This window comes from Scyliorhinus canicula, chromosome 1, assembly GCF_902713615.1.
Source record: "Scyliorhinus canicula chromosome 1, sScyCan1.1, whole genome shotgun sequence".
Classification (NCBI taxonomy): Eukaryota; Metazoa; Chordata; class Chondrichthyes; order Carcharhiniformes; family Scyliorhinidae; genus Scyliorhinus; species Scyliorhinus canicula.
Window position 1 is genome coordinate 273,688,382 of NC_052146.1, and position 21,815 is coordinate 273,710,196.

Below are 21,815 nucleotides of genomic sequence, written 5' to 3' on the forward strand. Positions count from 1 at the left end.
CTGGAGTAGCAATTGAAGCCTGGTGAGTCACAGTGTTGAAGAGCTGTGGCCACGAATAGGGCAGAGATTTGGGGCATTGGTTGTAAAAAGTTTCAGTAAATCGTTTGTTTCCCAAAGTTAAGCTTTCCCTTTTGAGATTTTGTACAACTTTGATACTCCGTTTCTGAGACTACGTGTTGATGCTGACGCAGAACTTGTGGACTTTCACGACAGCAAAACTGGCGCCAAATCTGGATCCATTCAGCAACTGTGGAGGGGCTAGCACCAGCACCACGTGGAGCACACTCAATTCCAATGAAAAATGGTGCAAGATTCGCCGGGTCCATGATTGACACTTGGAAGGCTGACAAGCTGCAGCTGCACATACACATTATAATCCCCACACACACTCATCTCAGCCAACAAAATGGCACTGGTTGTGTTGGAACATGACCACACAGATTATGGGTTGGCTGGGAGGACCCCTAGAGGAGTGGCCTGGGGGATACCTTTATGACCTGTGGCCCCAAGTTCACAGTGGGCTGTTAGCGGCATGTGCAGCTGCATGGCTGCCTTGCCGGCTGCGGCAATGGTGTTCCAATCCTTTTATTAAGGAGGAATTCCGCCAAAAAAGGAAGGAAATGCGGGAGGATTGCTCAAAGGTCATCGAAGAGTGGCACCCCTGAAGACTTCATTGGAACCCGTGGAGAAGTGTTTGCAGGTGCAGGGATCGCAGATTCAGGAGATCGACGGACTGATCTCGGACCACAGCGATTGTGTGGTGGCTTTGGAGGGGGAGGTGGGGCTCTTAGGCGACCTTTGTAAAACATTGAGGGCAAAGGTGGAGGAGCAGGAGAATACCTTGAATGCAGAACCTGTGAATAGTGAGCCTGCCTGAAGGAGTGGAAGGTGTGAGAGCCACGAGGGATGTCTCAAAGATGCTGGTGGGGTTGTTGGCAGAAGGGGTGCTACGTAAGGTTTCTGAAGTGGACCAAGTGCATAGATCGCTGAGGCAGAAGGCTAGTGCTGGGGAGCCGCCGCGGGCAGTGATCGTGAGGCTCCACAAATTTGTGGAGAAAGAGAAGATTTTGCGTTGGGCCAGGGGGAAGCATATCTGCGAATGGGAGGGAATAAAGGTCCGAATATCTGAGGACTTCGGAGCCGGGTTGGCGAAGCGGCGGGCAGGGTTCAACAAGGCCAAGTCGGTGCTGTACCGGTAGTAGATCAGATTCGGGGTGCTTTACCTGGCAAAATTATGGGTGACGTTTGAGGGATGGGAGTATTATTTTGAGACCCCAGAAGCAGCCAAAGACTTCAATAAGGGGCATAAACTGGGGGAGAACTGAGTGGACAGTGCTTGAGAACCAGGGTGCTGGCACTTCTTAATGGTTGGAAGCATGTTTGAAATGGAGGTAGGGAATGAGTGGTTTTCATCCCCTCTGGTTTGTAAGGGATCCTTTTCTGGATTTGCTGTTTACTGCTGGGATTGTAAGGGGTAATGGGGTGAAATGTTTCTGTGGGGATGGATGATCCCATCCCCCCTCCTGTTTTATGGGACTATTTGTATTTAGCATTTGTTTGTTTGCTTTTGGGGGATGTGGCCTAGAGTTCTGGAGATGTCTTTGTTTGGGTGTGGAAGGGTAAGGTCAGCAGGGAGCCTACTTCCTTGAGCTGAGGAGTGGGAGGGGAGGTAATTGGGAGGTGCTTTTGAGCAGGGGCTGCCACGCTAGCAGGTAATGCTGGTGAACTGAAGTGAGGTGGTGGGGGAGAAGGCAGAGAGGGGTGGCCGGTGGGAGGGGGCTGGAAGGCCGAGAGCGGTGGCGGGGGGGGGGGGGGGGGGGGGGGGCTGGAAGGCCGAGATAGGTGGGAGGGGGCCGGAAGAGGTTGCTGCGACATGGCAGGGGGTGAGAGATGACATGGTCAGGGGTGGAGAAGGGGGCATCTGGGATGGGCTAGGTACTGGGTCGAATTAAGGGGCCTGGAGTTAAGTGGGGAAGATGATGGGCAGTAGAGGGGATTGGAGGTGTATGCCTCCAGTAAGGCTGGTAACGTGGAACGTCCAGGAACTGAATGGGTCGGTTAAAAGATCACGGGTGTTCGTGCACCTCAGGAGCTTGTAGCGGGGGTGGTCTTTCTGCAGGATACGCACCTTTGTGTGAAGGACATGGTTAGATTAAGGAAGGGGTTGGTTGGGCAGGTTTTCTACCCAGGGTTTGATTCAAAATCCTGAGGAGTGGCAATTTTAATGAGCAAAAAAATGGGATTTGTGATTGCGAAGGAGGTGAGGGATCCGAATGGGAGATATGTGATTGTGAGTAGGGTATTAGAAGAGGCGCCGGTGTTATGCCCCAAATTAGGATGATGTAGGTTTTATGGGGAGTTGCTAGCAGTGATCCCGATTTGGCCACGCACCAGTTAATCTTGGGAAAGGATATTAATTGTGTGCTAGAGCCGAGGGTGGATAGGTTGAGCCCCAGGTCGATGGGTAGGGTATGAATGGCAAAGGAGCTGGGTGGGGTTATGGAGAGGATGGGTATGGTGGATCCATAGTGCTTTCAGAACCCAGGGCAAAGGGAGTATTCCTTCTTTTCACACATCTATAAGGTGTATTTGAGGATTGATTACTTTGCAGTGAGCTGGGCCATTTTGATTGGGGTGGAGGGGGCAGAGTATGTTAGAATAGTTATCTCAGACCATGCGCCCCACTGGCTGGAGATTCGATTTAGATCGGGATGGGAGCAGAGGCCGGGGTGGAGGTTTGATTCGGTGTTGTTTAAGGATGGAGGTCTTTTTGTTAAGGTGCAGACGGCGATTCTGAATCACAATGGGGAGGTGTTGGTGGCCATTTTTTAGGAAGCACTGAAGGCAGTGGTCCTTGGGGAAATTATTTTGTTTAAGGCTTGTGCGTATAGGGAAAGGAGGGAGGAATATGACCGTCTAGTGAGATAGTGGAGGTGGACAGGGAGTATTCGAGCGTGCCCACGGTGGAGGGATTGGCGAGGAGGAAAAAGTTGCAGGGGCAGTTTGACAGGTTAACAACGGAGAGGGCAATAGGGCAAGAGGGATGCAATATGAGTATGGGGAGAAGGCAAGCCGCATGCTGACGCACCAGCTGGGGAGAAATATTGAAGATACGGACTAAGGCTGGAGATGTGATATCGGAGCTGGGGAAGATTAACGAGGCATTTATGGAGTACTACCAGGGACTATACGAGGCTGACCCGAGGGGACAGGAGGGGGACATGGGGCGGTTTCTGGACGAATTAGAGTTTCCCTGGGTGGAGGAAGCAAAGAGGCAGGCGTTGGAGGAGCCCTTGGGGCTGAGGGAGGTGGGGCTGAGTGAGGTGCTGGATATTGTCGGGGAAGGCCCCAGGGCCAGACAGGTACCCAGCGGAATTTTATTAGGAATTTGCGACGGACCTGGAACCACACCTGTTGGGGATATTTAATGAAGCGCTGGAGAAGGGGGAGCTGCCGGAGACGATGATGCAGGCAGTAATCACATTAATCCCGAAAAAGGGGAAGGACCCGGTGGAATGTGGGTTATATAGGCCCATATCACTATTGAACACGGATGTGAAAATATTGGCTAAGCTGTTTGTGAGGAGGGTTGTGTCCCGGGGATGGTTACAGAAGATCAAACCGGCTTTGTGAAGGGCAGGCAGCTCACGAGTAATATAAGACGGATGATAATCTTTAATATCATTGTCATGAGTAGGCTTACATTAACACTGCAAAGAAGTTCCTGTGAAAATCCTGTTGAATGTAGTGATGAATCCATCGGGGGTTCTGGTACCGAAGATGGTGGTGTCCGAGGACGCGGAGAAGGCATTTCATCAGGTGGCATGGCGGTACTTGTTTGAGGTTTTGGGAAAGTTTGGGATTTCTGGCATGGGTGCGGTTGCTGAATGTGGCACCGTGGGCGAGTGTGATGACAAATAATGAGTTCATAAAGCTTTGACTAACAGGGGTACGAGGCAGGGGTGCCCAATGTCACCATTGCTATTTGCACAGGTCATAGAGCCATTGGCGATGGCTCTTAAGGGGTTGGCGAAGTGGCTTATGAGGGGACAGAGGGAGCATCGGGTGTTGCTCTATGCGAATGATCTCTTGCGTTATGTTTCGGATTCTCTGGAGAGTATGGAAAGGACTATGGGCCTGCTGGAGAGGTTTGGAGGGTTCTCGGGGTACAAACTGAATGTAGGAAAAAGTGAGGTTTCCCCGGTGAATGAGCTGGGACAGCAGACTAATTTAGGGGGAATGTCATTTACGGTAGCGAGGGATAGGTTTAGATATTTGGGGATTCAGGTAGCGAGGGAATGGACGGGGTTCCAAAAGTGGAACTTAACAAAGCTGGGAGAGGAAGCTAGGGGATCTCAGGAGGTGGGATACACTGCAGTTGACTTTGGCTGGGAGGGTCCAACTGGTGAAAATGAATATTCTGCTGAGGTTCTTGTCTATTTCTTCAGGCTCTCCCGATCTTTATACCAAAGGCCCTTTTTCAGAAATTGGAAATGATCATTTCAAGCTTTGGGAGGGAAAGGTGCTGAGGGTCGGGAGGACCCTGCAGGCAGAGGCAGCAGGGGGGGGGGGGTTGGCATTGCAGAATCTGCTTCATCATTATTGGGCGGCAAATGTGGATAAGGTGCAGCGGTGGTGGGAAGGAGAAGGGGTAGAGTGGGTTCGGACGGAGGCAGAATCTTGTAAGGGGTCCAGTTTGAGGGCTACGGCGACGGCAGCATTGCCAATGGCTTCGAGTAGGCATTCGGGGAGCCCATGGTGCAATCCACGGTGAAGATATGGAATCTGTTGAGGAGGCATTTTAGGGTGGAAGGGATGTTGGTGTTAATGCCACTGTGTGAGAATCATGGGTTTGAGCCGAGGGGGATGGATAGTATATACCGGAGGTGGAGGGAAGTAAGGCTGGTCAAGGTGAGAGAACTGTATTTGGAGGAAGGGTTCACCAGTCTGGAAGAGTGAAGGGAGAGGGTAGAGCTGCCGAGGGGGAGTTCAGGTGTCTGCAGGTTAGAGACTTTGCGCAAAAGGTCAGGAAAGGGTTCCCTGGGTTGACGGGATACACTCTGCTGGAGCGACTGCTGCTTCCGGATGTGGAAGAGGAGGTAACTATTGGGGATATATACAAGTGGCTGGGGGAGCAGGGAGGCGAGAGGACAGTAAAAATCAAGGATAAATGGGAAGGGGAGTTGGGAGGAGAGATCAATTGGGGAGTATGGAATGAGGCACTGCGGAGGGTAAACGGGACCTCCTCCTGTGCAAGATAAGTCTGATACAGTTTAAGGTGGTGCACAGGGTGCATATGACTCAGGAGAATGAGTGGGTTCTTCCAGGGGATAACAGATGAGTGAGAGAGGTGGGAGTGGGTCCAGCGAATCACGCGTACATTTTTGGGGTTACGAAAAATTGGGAAGATCCTGGGTGGGAGTGTTCGCGGTCTTAGCCAGGATAGTGGAGGAGGAGGTGGACCCGAACCCTATGGTGGTGATATTTGGGGTTTCAGAGAAGCTAGAGCCATGGAGAGGAGGAAGGTTGATGTCATGGCCTTCGCCATCTTGCCAGCTCCCCTCTGATCATGTGCAGTTTCACCTTCTGTACCAGTCTGCCATGAGGGACCTTGTCACTTACTGAAATCCATATAAACAACATCCTCTGCCCTACCATCATTAATCATCTTCGTCACTTTCTCGAAAAACTTGATCAAATTAGTGAGGCATGACCTCTCCTTCACAAAACCATGTTGCCTCTCGCTAATATGTCCACTTATTTCCAAGTGGGAGTAAATCCTGTCTCGAAGAATCCTCTCCAATAATTTCCCTACCACTGACATAATGCTCAGCGTCGTGTAATTACCTGGATTATCTTTGCTATCCTTCTCAAACCTCTGGGACCTCCTCTGTGGAGGGGAGGGGAGAGGCGGGTCAGGGTGGTCAGTACTATAGTTACCCAGGGGTTAGAAGTAGTTTTAATTCTTCTGACTTTTCCTGGGTAACTATTCCTGCAAGATAGTCGGAACCATTTGAAGGGACAGCACGGTAGCACAGTGGTTAGCACTGTTGCTTCACAGCTCCAGGGTCCCAGGTTCGATCCCCAGCTTGGGTCACTGTCTGTGCGGAGTCTGCCCGTTCTCCCCGTGTCTGCGTGGTTTCCTCCGGTTTCCTCTCTCAAGTCCTGAAAGATGTGCTGTTAGGCAATTTGACATTCTGAGTTCTCCCTCAGTGTACCCGACCAGGCGCCGGAATGTGGCGACTAGGAGCTTCTCACAGTATTTTCATTGCAGTCTTAATGTAAGCCTACTTGTGACAGTAAATATTATTATTATTATTATACTGCAATTTAAATTGGAGCATTGAATAGTTCCTGGTGGGGAAACACTCTGCAGATCAGAAGTAATGGGTCAATATGTCAAATGAGGTCTGAGTCTGGAAGTAAGAAATTTTGTGGCACTACTCAAAGCTCTCCTAGTGTCTTGGCAACATGTATATCTCAAGTAACATTACTAAAAACAATTATCTGGTCATTTATCACAATGCTGGGTAAGGGACCTTCAGCACAAACTGAGTCCGAAGAGGGAAAACATTTAATTTGTTTCTTTGCTTGTACGTCTCCAGAAACCGGTTTAATTTTTTTCACTTTGAGTAGGCCTGTAACATCATATTATATCAGGCTCATAGTATTGAAACTTTCCCAAAAAATGGCAGTGTAAAGTTCTGAGATTTTTTTTCATCAGCCATGATTGAACGGCAGAGCAGACTTGATGGACCTCGTGGCATAATTCTGCTCCTGTGTCTTATAAAAAAAAAATTTACAGTACCCAATTCATTTTTTTCCCAATTAAGGGCCAATTTAGCGTTGCTAATCCACCTACCCTACACATCTTTTATGTTGTGGGGGCGAAACTCACTCAAACACGGAGAGAATGTGCAAACTCCATGCAGACAGTGACCCAGAGCCGGGATTGAACCTGGGACCTCGGTGCTGTGAGGCAGCAGTGCTAACCACTTCCCCTCTGTGCTGCCCTAATTCTGTTCTTATGTTTTATGGTTTATTCTGAGGTCTCCCTGTTACAAATCCAGTTATCGCCCTCTCACAAGAGTTTCCAGCCATAACGGGATGTGTGTCGAAAACCACCCCCCATTGTCTATGGATGAAGTCCTTTGGGAAGGTGAATCTAAATATGTTGATAACACGTATTTTCCAGGAAAACCTGTATAGTAAAAATAATATTAAGGACTACTAGTTAGGCCTTACAGTGAAATATTCCAATTTTACGAATTACGCCTCAAACAGGCATGTACTATTTTCATTTACCTTGGGCAAGATCTTCTGGCTGTTCACTAGTGGTATCTTCTGGTTCTGCCAATGGTGCATCCCTGCTGTGGGTTTCCCAGAGTTGTGGGATAGTTTCAATGGGAAATGCCATTGACAGTGGCGGGACCAGAAGATCCCGCCACCGACCAATGGCGGACCATCTCCAGCTGCCGTGAAACAGGTCGCAGGGAGACCAGAGTATCGTAGCCCTTATTTATGAGCCTGGGGAGAGCAGTGTTGGAGCCCCCTAACATTTCTTTGCGAGCAGCACAATTTCATCATGTAATAAGTACGCTACACTGAATATTTGGGTGCCCATTTTGAACCTTAAAAAAAGATACTGAGCGATAACATTTTTAGACCATTATGTGGTTCTATAGTGTTAACCTTTTCTGATTTGTTAATAATAATCTTTTATTAGTGTCACAAGTAGGCTTACATCAACATCGCAATGAAGCCACTGTACAAATTCCCGAATCACCACGCTATGGCGTGTTCGGGTACACGGAGGGAGAATTCAGAAAGCCCAATTCACCTAACAAGCACGTATTTCGGGACTTGTGGGAGGAAACCGGAGCACCCGGAGGAAATCCACATAGACATGGGGGGAACGTGCAGACTCTGCATGGACAGTGACTCAAGCCGGGAATCAAACCCAGGTCCTTGCCGCTGTGAAGCAACAATACTAATCACTGTACTACCGCGCCGCCCATTATAAACCAGATAATAAATAGATCAATTAATAATAATAAGTAGATCCTGGACGGCACGATGGCACAGTGGTTAGCACTGTTGCTTCATTGCGCCAGGGTCTCTGGTACGATTCCCGCTTAGGTCACTGTCTGTGCGGAGTCTGCACGTTCTCCCCGTGTCTGCGTGGGTTTCCCGTTTCTTCCCACAAGTCCCAAAAGCCGTGCTGTTAGGTGAATTGGATATTCTGAATTCTCCCTCCGTGTACCCGAACAGGCGCCGGAGTGTGGCATCTGCGTGATTTTCACAGTAACTTCATTGCAGTGTTAATGTATGCCTAATTGTGACAATAATAAAGATTATTATTATTAATGAATGTTGAAGCAAATTCATAAGTGCCAATTTCAGTGCATACAAATTCATGTACAAAGCTTACAAAATTTAGCAGATTAGAGATATTAGATTTCTTACAAAGAAGCCACACCATGCATTCTCCATCTTGTGCTGATAGTCATCCAAAGATTTTGCAGTCTCACTTAGATTGCTATTTTTCATCAGGTCAGTTAGATAATACATAAAGATCATATTCCCATGAAATTCCTTGAGCACTGAAACTAGGTGGTCACCTTCTTCTTTATCAGTACCAATAATAAAAAGTCTGCAAGAAAATAAATATTAATTATAACGACACTCCGTACAAAGACATTCTTCCCAAATTCAATGAAACTTCTGATTGTTTTAACTTCCTACATGGCTGTGCCAGCCTGATGTGTCATAAATTTCAAAATCTTACTTCACAGTTTTCTTGCCATAGTTGTTTCTTTACCTGTAAATGTGCATGGGCAGGACATCCTGTAGGTGGAGGTCGCATGTTGTGTAGCTCCCGCCAGAGTCCTCAGTTTTTGGCCCTTTTCACCCTATTTTCAGGGAGAATATGTACACAAACTTGTCCCATTTGTGATTTGGTTGTTAAAGGATGTCCAAGAACCAATGAAAGAATATTGGGAATAAAGGTGTGAAAGCTAGCTCGCCAGCAGAGTCGAGCACATTGCAGAGTGCATTGGGAGGGAAGATGGCGGTGGAGCTCGTCGGGTGGAGCCTCTCCTATTATTGGCAGAGGTGATGACGGCTGAAGTCGAACAGCAGTTGAGCAAACACTTTGAGCGGCATGGCAGGTATTATATTACTATTTCTGACAGTAATGTATTGCCTTGTGCACTATCAGTTACTCACTTGTTTGTTCCAGAATGATCCTTAACTCGATATTGAATAACACTCGTAGTCTTCCAATTGGAGCAAATGCTTTATTGAGTAATGTTGATGAATTAACTGTGAGAGAGAGTTTGTTCTCTCTCCAATGCTTAAACTAGATGTTACAAGAACAAGATTAACTAAGAAGTACTTATGATTAGCTACACTTGTGCTGAGCTGTCTTTGTATGCTTGTGGTCACTAGACCCTGTTCCTGTGAAGAAAGTCATCCTTGCTTCCGTCTGTCTATTTATACATCTCTAGTGCTGCCCTCTAGTGATTGTTTAATTGTAGTGTCTTTACATTAACCCCTTGTGTACATACAGATATGCAGATCACTATATCCCCCCTTTTTTCTTTTCACATATTTTCTGTATTGTGTAAAAGAAAATTGTACAAAACAGGTAGTTAAATGATGATATGTATATCTGTATAAGTTGTAATGATATTGATATTTATACAAAGCCAATTAATATTTGAGTCCAAACTTTATAAAATTTGAGTTGAGTTTCTTCTTCTGTTGTTGAAGTGGTGATGTTGTTATTTTAATGTCTTTGTGAACATCGTCAGTGTTTGTGTGTTTAAGTAACCAACAAGTCATCATGAGGTGTTTGAATGGTCGAATCACTTCTGTTGTCTGACCTGGACTTTTTCCTGTGTTTGCGGGATTGATTCTGTGTGTCATCTACCTTGAAAACTGGTCTATTTGTTTGTTTTGGAGCAAATATGAATTTGAGATTCGTTGTCATACCATGTATGTTTGTACTCTTGCCATTGTTTTGGACTGTGCTGTTGCATTGTCCTTTTTGTTCAGAGTTGTACCATGTTATGCAGGTCGTTGTTTCATTGTTGTTGTTTGTGTTGTTTCTGTCGTTGTCTTTGTTGTTTTTTTCGTTGTTGTTCTTGTTGTTGTTATTGTGTGCTTCTTGTTGTAGTTTGTTGCTTTCGTTGTTGTTCTTGTTTTTGTTGTGCTTCGTGTGGTAGTTTGTGTTGTTCTTGTGCTCAATTATCCTTGTGGATAATTTGAGTCATTCTCAAAGTTATTGGTATCAGTGTCCTTTGCGGTATCTGATGGTTCATTGAGCGTTTCGACTTGAGGTTTGTGAGAATGTTCTGATGTTGCATTGATCCTGGTGACATCAGTCATTTGAGGTTGATTTGATTCCTCTTTGATTCCTTGGTGCTCCTCTTCTGGAGTCATTTCTGGTTGATTTGCTCCTCTTCTGGTCATTGATTGTTGAGTGCTTCTGTACGGACGAGCTGAGATCTGTCAGTCTCACTGTGATCTTGCACATCGTGTATGCTGATTGTGATCACTGTGTCACTATTCATACATACAGTGTTTAGACATTCATTGTCTTCTTCTTATTCATCAAATAAGGTAGATAGGCCTTCATAGTCACCTTTTGTGTTGTTCAAATGAGCTGGGTAGACTCTCATAGTCTGCTTCTGGTTGCTCAAATAAGGTGGATAGACCTTCAAAGTCGTCTTGTTATCGCTTAAATGAGCTGGGTAGATTTTCTTGTTGTTGAAATAAGGTGGATTGATCATCATAGTCTTCTTCATGCATGCTTGTTGCTCTGGAGTCTTTAAATGCTTCCATTATGGAGTCTGTCAGCAAGCTCTCTGTGGAGGCTTGAGTTGCTCTCTGTGTGGAAGCTTTCATCGCTCTCTGTGTGGAGTCGTTGTTCTGGGCCAGGGTTTAGAGAACTCCAAAGTTTATCATGGAATTCACCTGACCCACGACTTTTAATAGATTGTGGTTATGGGGAGCACACAGCCCACTCTACAGATGTCGTACAGCAGAAATGGAAAAGTATTTTTAAAAGCTATTGGAGGAGGGGACGATGCTCCTCTCCCCTTGAACTGAATAGGGCCCAATGGTTGCTCCAGCTGAAATCATAGGTAAGCGAATGAGCCACCAAGAGCTATGATAGTCTGCTTTCACAGCTAACAGGTGAAGGAGAAGGTGCTGAGATGGGCCAAGCAGAATTGCGAGGTGAGGTGGGAAGGCAGTTGTATTCAAATATGCCAAGATGTCACGGTGGAGCTGGCGAGAAGGCATGCGGCCTTTAACAGGTCAAAGGCAGCACTTTATAAGAGCCTAGTGCATTTTGGAGTGGCCGGTCCAGCAAAGCTGCAGGTCACACATAATTCTAGGAATTAATTTTATGAGACGGCAGAGGAGGCGTTCATGAAGGCTGAAAACTTTGGACTGAACTGAAAATGGTGGAAGTGGGACTTTGCTGTAGTTGTTGGGATGAGTATGTTAGTGGACATGGTACTAAGGGTTATGGTTTATTTGTTTATTTTTTCTGGTGCCCTTTATTCTCTCTGTACATAGGTATTGTTAATTGAAAGTATGTTTGGGGGGGATTGTTCTATTTGCTTTAGTTGCTTCTCTTCTTTTCTTTAGGGTCCATGAGTTTGTAACGGCATATAGAAGTGGAGAGTGGATTAGCAGTTGGTGGGGTGGAGTAGGGGATGGGTGAGCTTCAATACTTTTAGGTGGATGGGTGGAGGGTTTGTTTTTCCTTTGTTATCCATCTGGGGAGGGGGACTCTTGGGAGGGGGCTACTTGCTAGTAGAATGCAGTATGCAGTTTTCTAGTGAAGGGGAGTGAGGTGGGGGAAGTGGCTGCAGCCTGCTGAACCTGTTTAGGCAGGCTTTGGCGTGCCTATGAGGTGTGAATGGTACGGGGATGGGGATAGCGGAGAAAGGTGCTGGGGTAGTGGGTGGGGGATTTCTGGGAAAGGGGAGGGGGGTTGAGATAGTTTGCTGATGGTGACTGGGGCTGCTCTTTACCACATCTGTTGGGTGGGGCTGGGTGCCATCTTGGGTGGGCTTTGGTTTTTGGAGATTGATGGGGGGATGGGAGCGCGCCCATGGTGATGATGGTTGAGTCAAGTGTGGGGTTGAGAGACACCTGATCCGTTTGGTGACATAGAATGTGTGGGGGCTGGGCGGCCCGGTAAAATGGGTGAGTGTTTTGACTCACTTGAAGAGTCTGAGGGCTGATGTGGTCCTGTTGCAGCAGACCCACCTGTGGGTGAAGGACCAGGTGGTGACTCCATAAGGGTTGGGTAGGTCAGGTGTTCCACTTTGATAGTAGGGCCCGGGGGCGGGGTGGGGGGGCAATCCTGATTAATCCAGTTTCAGATGGAGAAAGTGGTGGTTGATCAGGGGGTTAGATATGTCATGGTCACGGTAGTTTTGGCAAATATATATGCTCCAAATTGGGATGATGCAAATTTTATGAAGAGACTGATGGCGGCTATTCCGGACATGGATACACACCAGATTTAGGGGGTGGAGACTGGAATATAGTCTTGAACCCAAAATTGGATCATTCCAAGCCAATGTCATTGACTCTTTTGTGCGGGGGAGCAGTTGAGGGAAGAGGAAAGATGCTGTCGCTTACATGAGAGATGGGGGCAGCAAATCCATGTTGGTTATTGCACTCCGGGGACAGGGAACCCTCCACCTTTTCACTGGTGCATAAGGTCTACCCATGGATCGATTTATTTATAATGGGGAGGTCTCGTTTGCCAAGGATGAAGACAGCGGAAGATTCTGCGTTTGTTATCTCTGACCACGCTCCATGTTCTACACCTGGTGGATGTGGTTTTAGAGAGGGGGCCAGCTCAATGGCTGCCATGGAGTTTAGATGTAGGGTTGTTAGCCGACCTGGGGTTTTGTGTGAAGTCGGCAAGGGTGATTGACAAATACGAAGGGTTTAATAAGAATGGGGCGTGTTGAGGGAGGCATTGAAGACGGTGGTGAGAAGGTCAGATATGGTGCAGATTGAGAGGGAGGCAAGGGAGGAACACCAACAGCTGGTGGATGAAATTTTGGAGGTAGTCGGTAAGTATTCAGAGGATCTCACCCCAGAACTCCTGGCCAGCAGGAAGAAATTGTAGATGCAGTTTAATAATAATAATCTTTATTAGTGTCACAAGTAGGCTTACATTAACACTGCAATGAGGTTATTGTGAAAATGCCGTGGTCGCCACACTCCGGCACCTGTTCGGGTACATTGAGGGAGAATTCAGAATGTCCAGGTCACCTAACAGCACGTCTTTCGGGACTTGTGGGAGGAAACCGGAGCACTGGAGGAAGTCTACGCAGACACGGGGAGAACATGCAGACTCCGCGCAGACAGTGACCCAAGCCGGGAATCGAACCCGGGTCCCTGGCGCTGTGAAGCAACAATGCTAACCACTGTGTTACCGTGCCGCCCCTGCTGCGGTGCACAAAGGGGTCAACGTATGAATATGGAGAGAAGTTTGTTGGCTGTCTAGCTGAGGCGGCAGGCAGCTTCCAGGAAATCATTCAGGTTTGGGACATGGGAGGTGGGCTGATGTCCACACCGGACAAGTTGAATGAGGAGTTTGAGGTATTTATGAATGTTGTACAGGTCAGAGCCACCAGAGGATGAGTTAGACATAGCGGAGGAGTGTCGCACAGTGGAGGAAGAGGATCAGAAAGGGTTAGAGGAGCCATTTGGGGTTGAGGAAGTAAGCAGGCTGGCAAGGCACCAGGGTCAGATGGGTTCCAGTGCAATTTTATTAAAAGTTTGCCGATCAGTTGGTGGAGGCATTTGAAGATTCAGTAGAATGGGGGACGCTCCTGGACAATGATGCAGGCATCCATCTCGCTCCTTGTGAAGAAAGATAAGGATCCGGTAGCGTGTGGGTCATAACGGCTAATCTCTTTACAGAATGAGGTCGCAAAGATTTGGGCTAAAGTGTTGATGATCAGGTTGGAGGAGTATTTCCCTCAGGTTGTTGGGGAGGATCAAACCGAGTTTGTAAAGGGTTATCCTCTAATGTACGGTGTCTGTTGAATGTGATTTTGTCCCCATCGGAAGAGGAGTAACAGGAGGTTATTGTGGCATTGGCTGCAGCAAAGGCCTTTAATAGGGTAGAGTGGAGTTATTTGTTTGCGATTTTGGGGCGGTTTGGGATAGGGCCCAAATTTGTGTCGGGGTTAAGCTACCATATAAGGAACCTAAGATCCTTACGAATAACGTGAACTCAAAATATTCTCAAGTGCCCCATGTCAACTCTCCTGTTCGCATTGGTGATTGAGCATTTGGCCATCCCTTTAGGAGTTTGGATAAGTGGAGAGTATAGTGAGTGGGGGGGGGGGGGCATAGGATGTCCTAAATGCTAATGATGTTATTGCCCGTTGCGGACCCGGTCCGCACAATGAGGGACATAATGGTGCTGTTGAAGCGGTTTCGGGCTTTTTCTGGACATAAGCTAAATTTGGAGAAAAGTGAGTATTTGTTGGTTACTCCACTGGGGAAGGGAGTTAGTCTGGGGGTGTTGCTGTTCCTTTTATCAGGCACTCACTTTAGATACCAAGGGGTGCAGGTTTGGGCCCGCTTCGTAATTTGAACTTTACGAGCCTGGTGAGTAGGGTTAAGGCCTATTTACAGAGGTGGCAGCGCCTCCCTCTGTCTTTGGCAGGCCGAGTTCAATCTGTGAGGATGAACATTTTACCACGGTTTGTGTTTTATCCCAATGTCTACCGTTTTTTTACCAAAAGCACTGTTTGTGGAAGTGGAGAGATTGATCGCATCCTTTATATGGGCGGGCAAGGTAGCTAGGATTCGGAAAACGGTCCTGCAGAGGGACTGGCAGGCTTCCCATTGCCGAGCCTGCTCTATTTTTATTGGGCGGCGAATATAGAGGTATTGGACAGGTGTAGGGACCAGGAGGCAGTTTGGGTTAAGATGGAGCTGTGGACATTGGTGATAGCCTTGCTTCCATTTTCTCCAGCGAAATACTCGTGTATTCCGATGTTGGTCACTACGGAGACATGGCTGCAGGGTGACCAGAGATGGGAACTGAATGTTCCAGAGTTTTCAGTATTTAGGAAGGACAGGCATAAAAGAAAAGGTGGTAGCGTGGCACTGCTGGTTAAAGAGGAAATTAATACAGTAGTGAGAAAGGATATTAGTTCTGACAATGTGGAATCTGTATGGGGAGAGTTGAGAAATACCAAGGGCAAAAAACATGAGTGGGTGTCATATATAGACCTCCAAACTGCAGTGGTGAGTTTGGGAATGGCATTAAATCTGAAATTAAAGATGCATGTAATAAGGGAATATCAGTGATCATGGGTGATTTTAATCTTTCACATAAATTGGGCAAATCAAATTAGCCATAATGCTGTAGATGAGGAATTCCTGGAGTGTTTACAGGATGGTTTTCTTGACCAATATGTGGAGGAACCAACTACAGAGCAGGCCATCTTAGATTGGGTACTGTGTAATGAGCAGGGAATCATTGTCGATCTGCCTGTACAAGACCCCTTGGGGATGAACGACCATAACATGATAGAATGTTTTATCAAGATGGAGAGCGAAGTAGTTGATTCGGAGACTAGGGTGCTGAATCTTAATAAAGAGAACTATGAAGATATAAGGCGTGAGTTGGCCTTGATAAATTGGGGAGAGTTACTTAAAGGGATGACAATGGATAGACAATGGCAAACGTTCAAGGAATGCATGGGGGAACGACAGCAACTGTTCATTCCTGTCTGGCAGAAAAGCAAAGGGGGTAAGAGGGCAATCCATGGCTTACAAAGGAAATTCAAAGTACTATCAATCCAAGGAAGAGAAACACACATTGGCCAAAAAAAAATAGGTCTGAGGATCGGGAGCAGTTTAGAATTTACGAAAGATGGATGAAGGGGTTGATTAAGAAGGGGAAAGTACCGTACGAAAGGAAGCTTGGAGGGAACATAAAAGACTGACATTAAGAGTTTCTATATATATATGTCAAGAGAAAGAGATTGGTAAAGAGAAATGTATACCCCCTGCAGACAGAAACAGGGGAATGCATAATCAGGGACAAAGAAATGGCTGAGCAATTGAATACATACTTTGGTTCTGTCTTCACAAAAGAGGACACAAATCAGATACCAGAAATGCTGGAGAATGAAATGTTTAGTGAGAGGGAAGAACTGAGGGAGACCAACATTAGTAGAGAAATGGTGCTGGGAAAATTGATGGGATTGAAGGCAGATAAATCCCCAGAGCCTGAGAATCTGCATCCCAGAGTGCTGAAGGAGGTGGCTCTGGAAATAGTGGATGCATTGGTGGTCATCTTCTGGGATTCTGTAGACTCTGGAACTGTCCCTGCAGATTGGAGGGTAGCTCACGTCACTCCGATATTCAAGAAGGGAGGTAGAGAGAAATCAGGGAATTATAGACCAGTAAGCCTAACATCGGTAGTGGGGAAATTGCTTGAATCCATTATCAAGGACTTTGCAGCGGAACATTTAGAAAACAGTGGCAGGATCAGTCTGAGTCAGCATGGATTTATGAAGGGAAAATCATGCTTGACAAATCTGTTGAAATTCTTTGAAGATGTAACCAGTACAGTCGACAAGGGGGAGCCAGTCGATGTGGTATATTTGGACTTTCAGAAGGCATTTGGCAAAGTCCCACATAAGAGATTATTGTGCAAAATTAAAGCTCATGGGATTGGGGGAAATATATTTAGGTGGGTAGAAAACTAGTTGGCAGAGAGGAAACAAAGAGTAGGGAATAATGGGTCCTTTTCAAATTGGCAGGCAGTAACTAGTGGGGTACCACAGGGATCGGTGCCGGGACCCCAGTTATTCACAATATATATTAACGATTTGTATGAGGGAACAAAATGTAACATCTCAAAGTTTTCAGATGATACCAAGTTAGGTGGGAGGGTGAATTGTGATGAGGATGCGAGAATCCTACAGCATGATCTGGACAGGTTGGGCAAGTGGGGAAATCAATGGCAGATGCAGTTAATTTGGCTAAGTGTGAGGTTAATCACTTTGGATAGGAAGGCAGATTATTACCTGAATGGTTGTAAATTGGGAGAGGGGAGTCTGCAGCAGGACCTGGGTGTCCTTGTGCACCATTCGCTGAAGGTAAGCATGCAGGTGCAGCAGGCGGGAAAGAAGGTTAATGGTATGTTTTGCCTTTATTGCGAGAGGTTTTGAGTATAGAAGCAGGCATGTGTTGCTGCAATTATGTAGGGCCTTGGTGAGGCCACACCTGGAAATTGTGTGCAGTTCTGGTCTCCTTCTCTGAGGAAGGATGTTCTTGCTCTCAAAGGAGTGCAGCGAAGGTTCACCAGACTGATTCCAGGGATAGCGGGACTGTCAAATGTGGAGAGATTGACTAGCTTGGAATTGTGCTCGTTCGAGTTCAGAAGAATGAGGGGGGAATCTCATAGAGACTTATAAAATTTTAACAGGACTAGACAGGACAGAAGCAGGGAAGATGTTACCAATGATGGGTGTGTCCAGAACCAGGGGTCACAGTCTGAGGATTCCGGGTAAACCATTTCGGACAGATATAAGGAGGCGTTTCTTCACACACAGTGACGAGCCTGTGGAATTCATGACCACAGGAAGTAGTTGATTCTAAAACTTTTAATATATTCAAGAGGCGGCTAGATATAGCACTTGGGGACAATGGGATCAAAGGCTATGGGGAGAAAGCAGGATTAGGCTATTGAGTTGAATGATCAGCCATGATCGTGATGAATGGCGGAGCAGGCTCGAAGGGCCAAAAGGCCTCCTCCTGCTCCTATCTTCTATGTATATCTATCTATGAAGTATGTATATTACTTCATGCGCTTTATTGCAAATGCCCTGTGCATTAAGGCACAGAGGCTTTAAGTTTGTCTTTTTCACATTGTTTGTCTTGCTCCCAATACTTTTCTCTATTGCCTGTTTGAATTTTGCCCTTGGTTTCTCCAGCTATCACTTTTCTTTTCACTTTTCTACCTTTTGTTTTTGTCTTTGCTCCCTCTTTCTCTGACTCCTTGCACAGGTTCCCATCCCCCTGGCATATTAGTTTAAACCCTCCTTAACTGCTCTAGCAAATAGGACATCAGTTCCAGTCCTACCCAGGTGTAACCCTTCCAGTTTGTATAGGTTCCACCTCCCCAAGAACTGGTCCCAATGCCCCAGGAATCTGAGACCCTCCCCCTGACACCATTTCTTCAGCCAAGTATTCATCCTATATATCCTGTCACCTCTACTCTGACTAGCACATGGCATCGGTAATAATCCTGAGATCACTGCCTTTGAGGTCTGATTTCTTAAGTTCCTTCCTAGCTCCCTGTATTCTGCTTTTAGGACCTCATCCCCTTTTTTTTAAACCTATGTCGTTTGTACCGATGTGTACCACGACCACTGGCTGTTCACCCTCCCCTTCCAGAATGTCCTGTACCTGCTCCGAGACATTCTTGACCCTAGCACCAGGGAGGCAACACACATTCTGGAGTCTCATTTGCGGCCACAGAAATGCCTGTCTATTTCCCTTGCAATTGAATCCCCTATAACTATTGCACTGGCACACTTTTATTACCCCTCCCCTCTGCAGCAGAACCAACCATGGTGCCATGAGTTTGGCTGTTGCTGTTTTCCCTGAGAGGCTAGTCCCCTCAACATTATCCAAAATGGTATATCTGTTCTGCAGGGGAATGGGCACAGCAGTTGAGGCATCTTCATTAAATGTTTTCAAGATAAAGATAGATAGTTTTTTGAAGAATAAAGGATTATGGTGTTCGGGTGAGAAAGTGGAGCTGAGTCTACAAAAGATCAGCTGTTATCTCATTGAATGGTGGAGCAGGCTTGAAACGTCAGATGGCCTACTTCTGCTCCTAGTTCTTGTGTTCTTATGTTTATGTTCTTAAGCAGTGGTGTTACATTAGCCACTTTACAGTCCTCTGGGACCCTTCCTACCTCCAGTGATTCCTGAAAGATCACCACCAATGCCTCCACAATCTCCTCAGCTATCTCTTTTAGAACCCTCCGGTGTAGTCCCTCCGGTCCAGGTGACTTATCTACCTTCAGACCTTTCAGTTTCCCCATAACCTTCTCCTTAGTGATGGCCACTGCACTCACTTCTGCCCCCTGATTCTCCTGGAGCTCTGGCATCCCACTGGTGTCTTCCGTGAAGACTGATGTAAAGTAACTATTCAGTTCGTCTGCCATTTCTTTGTTTCCTATTATTACTTCTCCAGCTCGTTTTCCAGTGGTCCAATGTCTTTTTTTGCCTCTCTCTTACCTTTTTAAACGTTGAAAAAATCTCTTCCTATCTTCTTTTATATTACTAGCTAGCTTGCACTCATATTTCATCTGCTCTCCCCTTATTGATTTTTTAGTTGTCCTCTGCTCACTGTTCAAGGATTCCCAATCCTTGGGCTTCTCACTAATCCTCGCCACTTTGTATGTTTTTTCTTTTGCTTTTATGCTGTCCCTGACTTCCCTCGTCAACCATGGATGCCTTGTCCTCCCCTTGGCATGTTTCCTCCTCCTTGAGATGAATTTCTGCTGTGCCTCCCAAATAACCCCGAAAAACTCCTGCCATTGCTGTTCCACTGTCTTCCCTCCTGGACTCCTTTTCCTAATCAACTCTGGCCAGTTCCTCCCTCATGTATTTGTAGTTACCCTTATTTAATTGTAATACTGTTACATCTGATTCCAGCTTCTCTCTCTCAAACTTCAGGGTAAATTCTATCTTATTGTGGTCACTGCTCCCTCTGGGTTCCTTCACCTTTTTAAAAAAAAACGCATTTATTCAAACTTGCATCAAAGTAGGTTACAGCAAATAAACACCTCAGGAAACATTCTTCCCAACAATCAACTATACAGTTTGTACAGATTTTTCTCCTTCCTCCCCCCACCCCCTGCGACAAACAGCTCCTCAACACGGTCACAAACATCCCCCACCTTTTCTCAAATTCCCCTGCTGAGCCCCTGAACTCATACTTTATCTTCTCTAACCGCAGGAAGTCATACAGGTCACCAAACCATGCTGCTACCCCCGGTGGCGATGCCGACCCCCACTCCAGCAAAGTTCGTCGCTGTGTAATCAGAGAGGCGAAGGCCAAGACATCGGCCTTCCTCCCCTCCATGAGCTCAGCTTCTCTGAGGCCCCAAATATCGCCACCAAAGGGTCCGGGTCCACTCCCTCCTCCACTATCCTGGCCAGGACCGCGAACACTCCCGCCCAGAAGCTTCCCAATTTTTTGAAACCCCAAAACATGCGCGCATGATTCGCTGGCCCCCGCCCACTCACACTCATCTGCTACCTCCTGAAAGAACCCACTCATTCTCGCCCGAGTCATGTGCACCACCTTAAACTGTATGAGGCTCATCCTTGCACAAGAGGAGGTCCCGTTACCCCTTCGCAGTGCTTCACTCCATACTCCCCAATTGATCTCCATTCCCAACTCCGCTTCCCATTTCTCCTTGATCTTCACCACCCGCCCGCCTCCCTGCTCCCCCAGCCACTTATATATATCCCCAATTTTTCCCTCCCCTTCCACATCCGGAAGCAGCAGTCGCTCCAGCAGGGTGTATCCTAGCAATCTAGGAACCCCTTCTAGACCTTTCGTGCAAAGTCCCTAACCTGTAGATACTGAACTCACTACTCCTCGGCAGCTCGACCCTCTCCCTTAGTTCCTCCAGACTGGCGAACCCTTCCTCCAAATACAAATCCATCACCTTGACCAGCCCCACTTCCCTCCACCTCCTGTATACATTATCCATCCCCTCCAGCTCAAATCCATGATTTTCACACAGCGGCGTTAGCACCGATATCCCTTCCACCCAAAAATGCCTCCTCAGCTGATTCCATATTTTCACTGTGGACTGCACCAGTGGGCTCCCTGAATACCTACTCGGAGCCATTGGCAATGCTGCCGTCACTATAACCCTCAAACTAGACCCCTTACAGGATTCCTCCTCCATCCTAACCCACTCTACCCCATCTCCTTCCCACCACCGCCGCACCTTGTCCACATTCGCTGCCCAATAATAATGAAGCAAGTTTGGCAACGCCAATCCTCCCTGCTGCCTCTACCTCTGTGGCAGGGTCCTTCCCACCCTCAGCACCTTTTCCGCCCATACAAAGTCAGAGATGATTGTGTCCACTTCCGAAAAACGCCTTTGGTATAAAGATCGGGAGAGCCTGAAAGATAAACAAGAACCTCGGCAGAATATTCATTTTCACCACTTGGACCCTCCTCGCCAACGTTAAGTGCAGTGTATCCCACCTCTTAAGATCCTCCCTGGCCTCCCCCACCAGCTTCGTTAAGTTCCACTTATGGAGCCCCGTCCAGTCCCTCGCTACCTGAATCCCCAAGTACCTAAACCTATCCCTCGCTACCCTAAATTAGCCCGCTATGCCAGCTCATTCACCGGGCATACCTCGCTTTTTCCTACATTCAGCTTGTATCCCGAGAACTCTCCAAACCTCCCCAACAGGCCCATAATCCTTCCCATATTCTCCAATGGATCCGAAACATGCAGCAAGAGGTCAACGGCATAGAGCGACACCCGATGCTCCCTCTGTCCCCTCATTATCCCCTGCCACTCTGCCAACCCCCTGAGAGCCATCGCCAATGGCTCTATGGCCAGCGCAAATAGCAACGGCGACAGAGAGCACACCTGCCTCATACCCCTGTGTCAGTCAAATCTTCGTGTGCTCATATCATTCGTCCTTACCCTCGCTCTTGGCACCACATACAGCAACCGCACCCATGCCACAAATCT

General features: G+C 47.1%; 1 protein-coding gene across 1 annotated transcript in view; it reads right to left on the reverse strand.

The window, feature by feature from the left end:
• LOC119974520 (4F2 cell-surface antigen heavy chain-like) overlaps nt 1–21,815 on the reverse strand; it is a 189,182-nt gene that overhangs the window by 48,563 nt on the left and 118,804 nt on the right. The window contains exon 6 of the mRNA XM_038813465.1: nt 8,467–8,653. Coding sequence (XP_038669393.1) covers nt 8,467–8,653 — 187 coding nt within the window. The remainder of the gene's footprint in view (nt 1–8,466; nt 8,654–21,815) is intronic.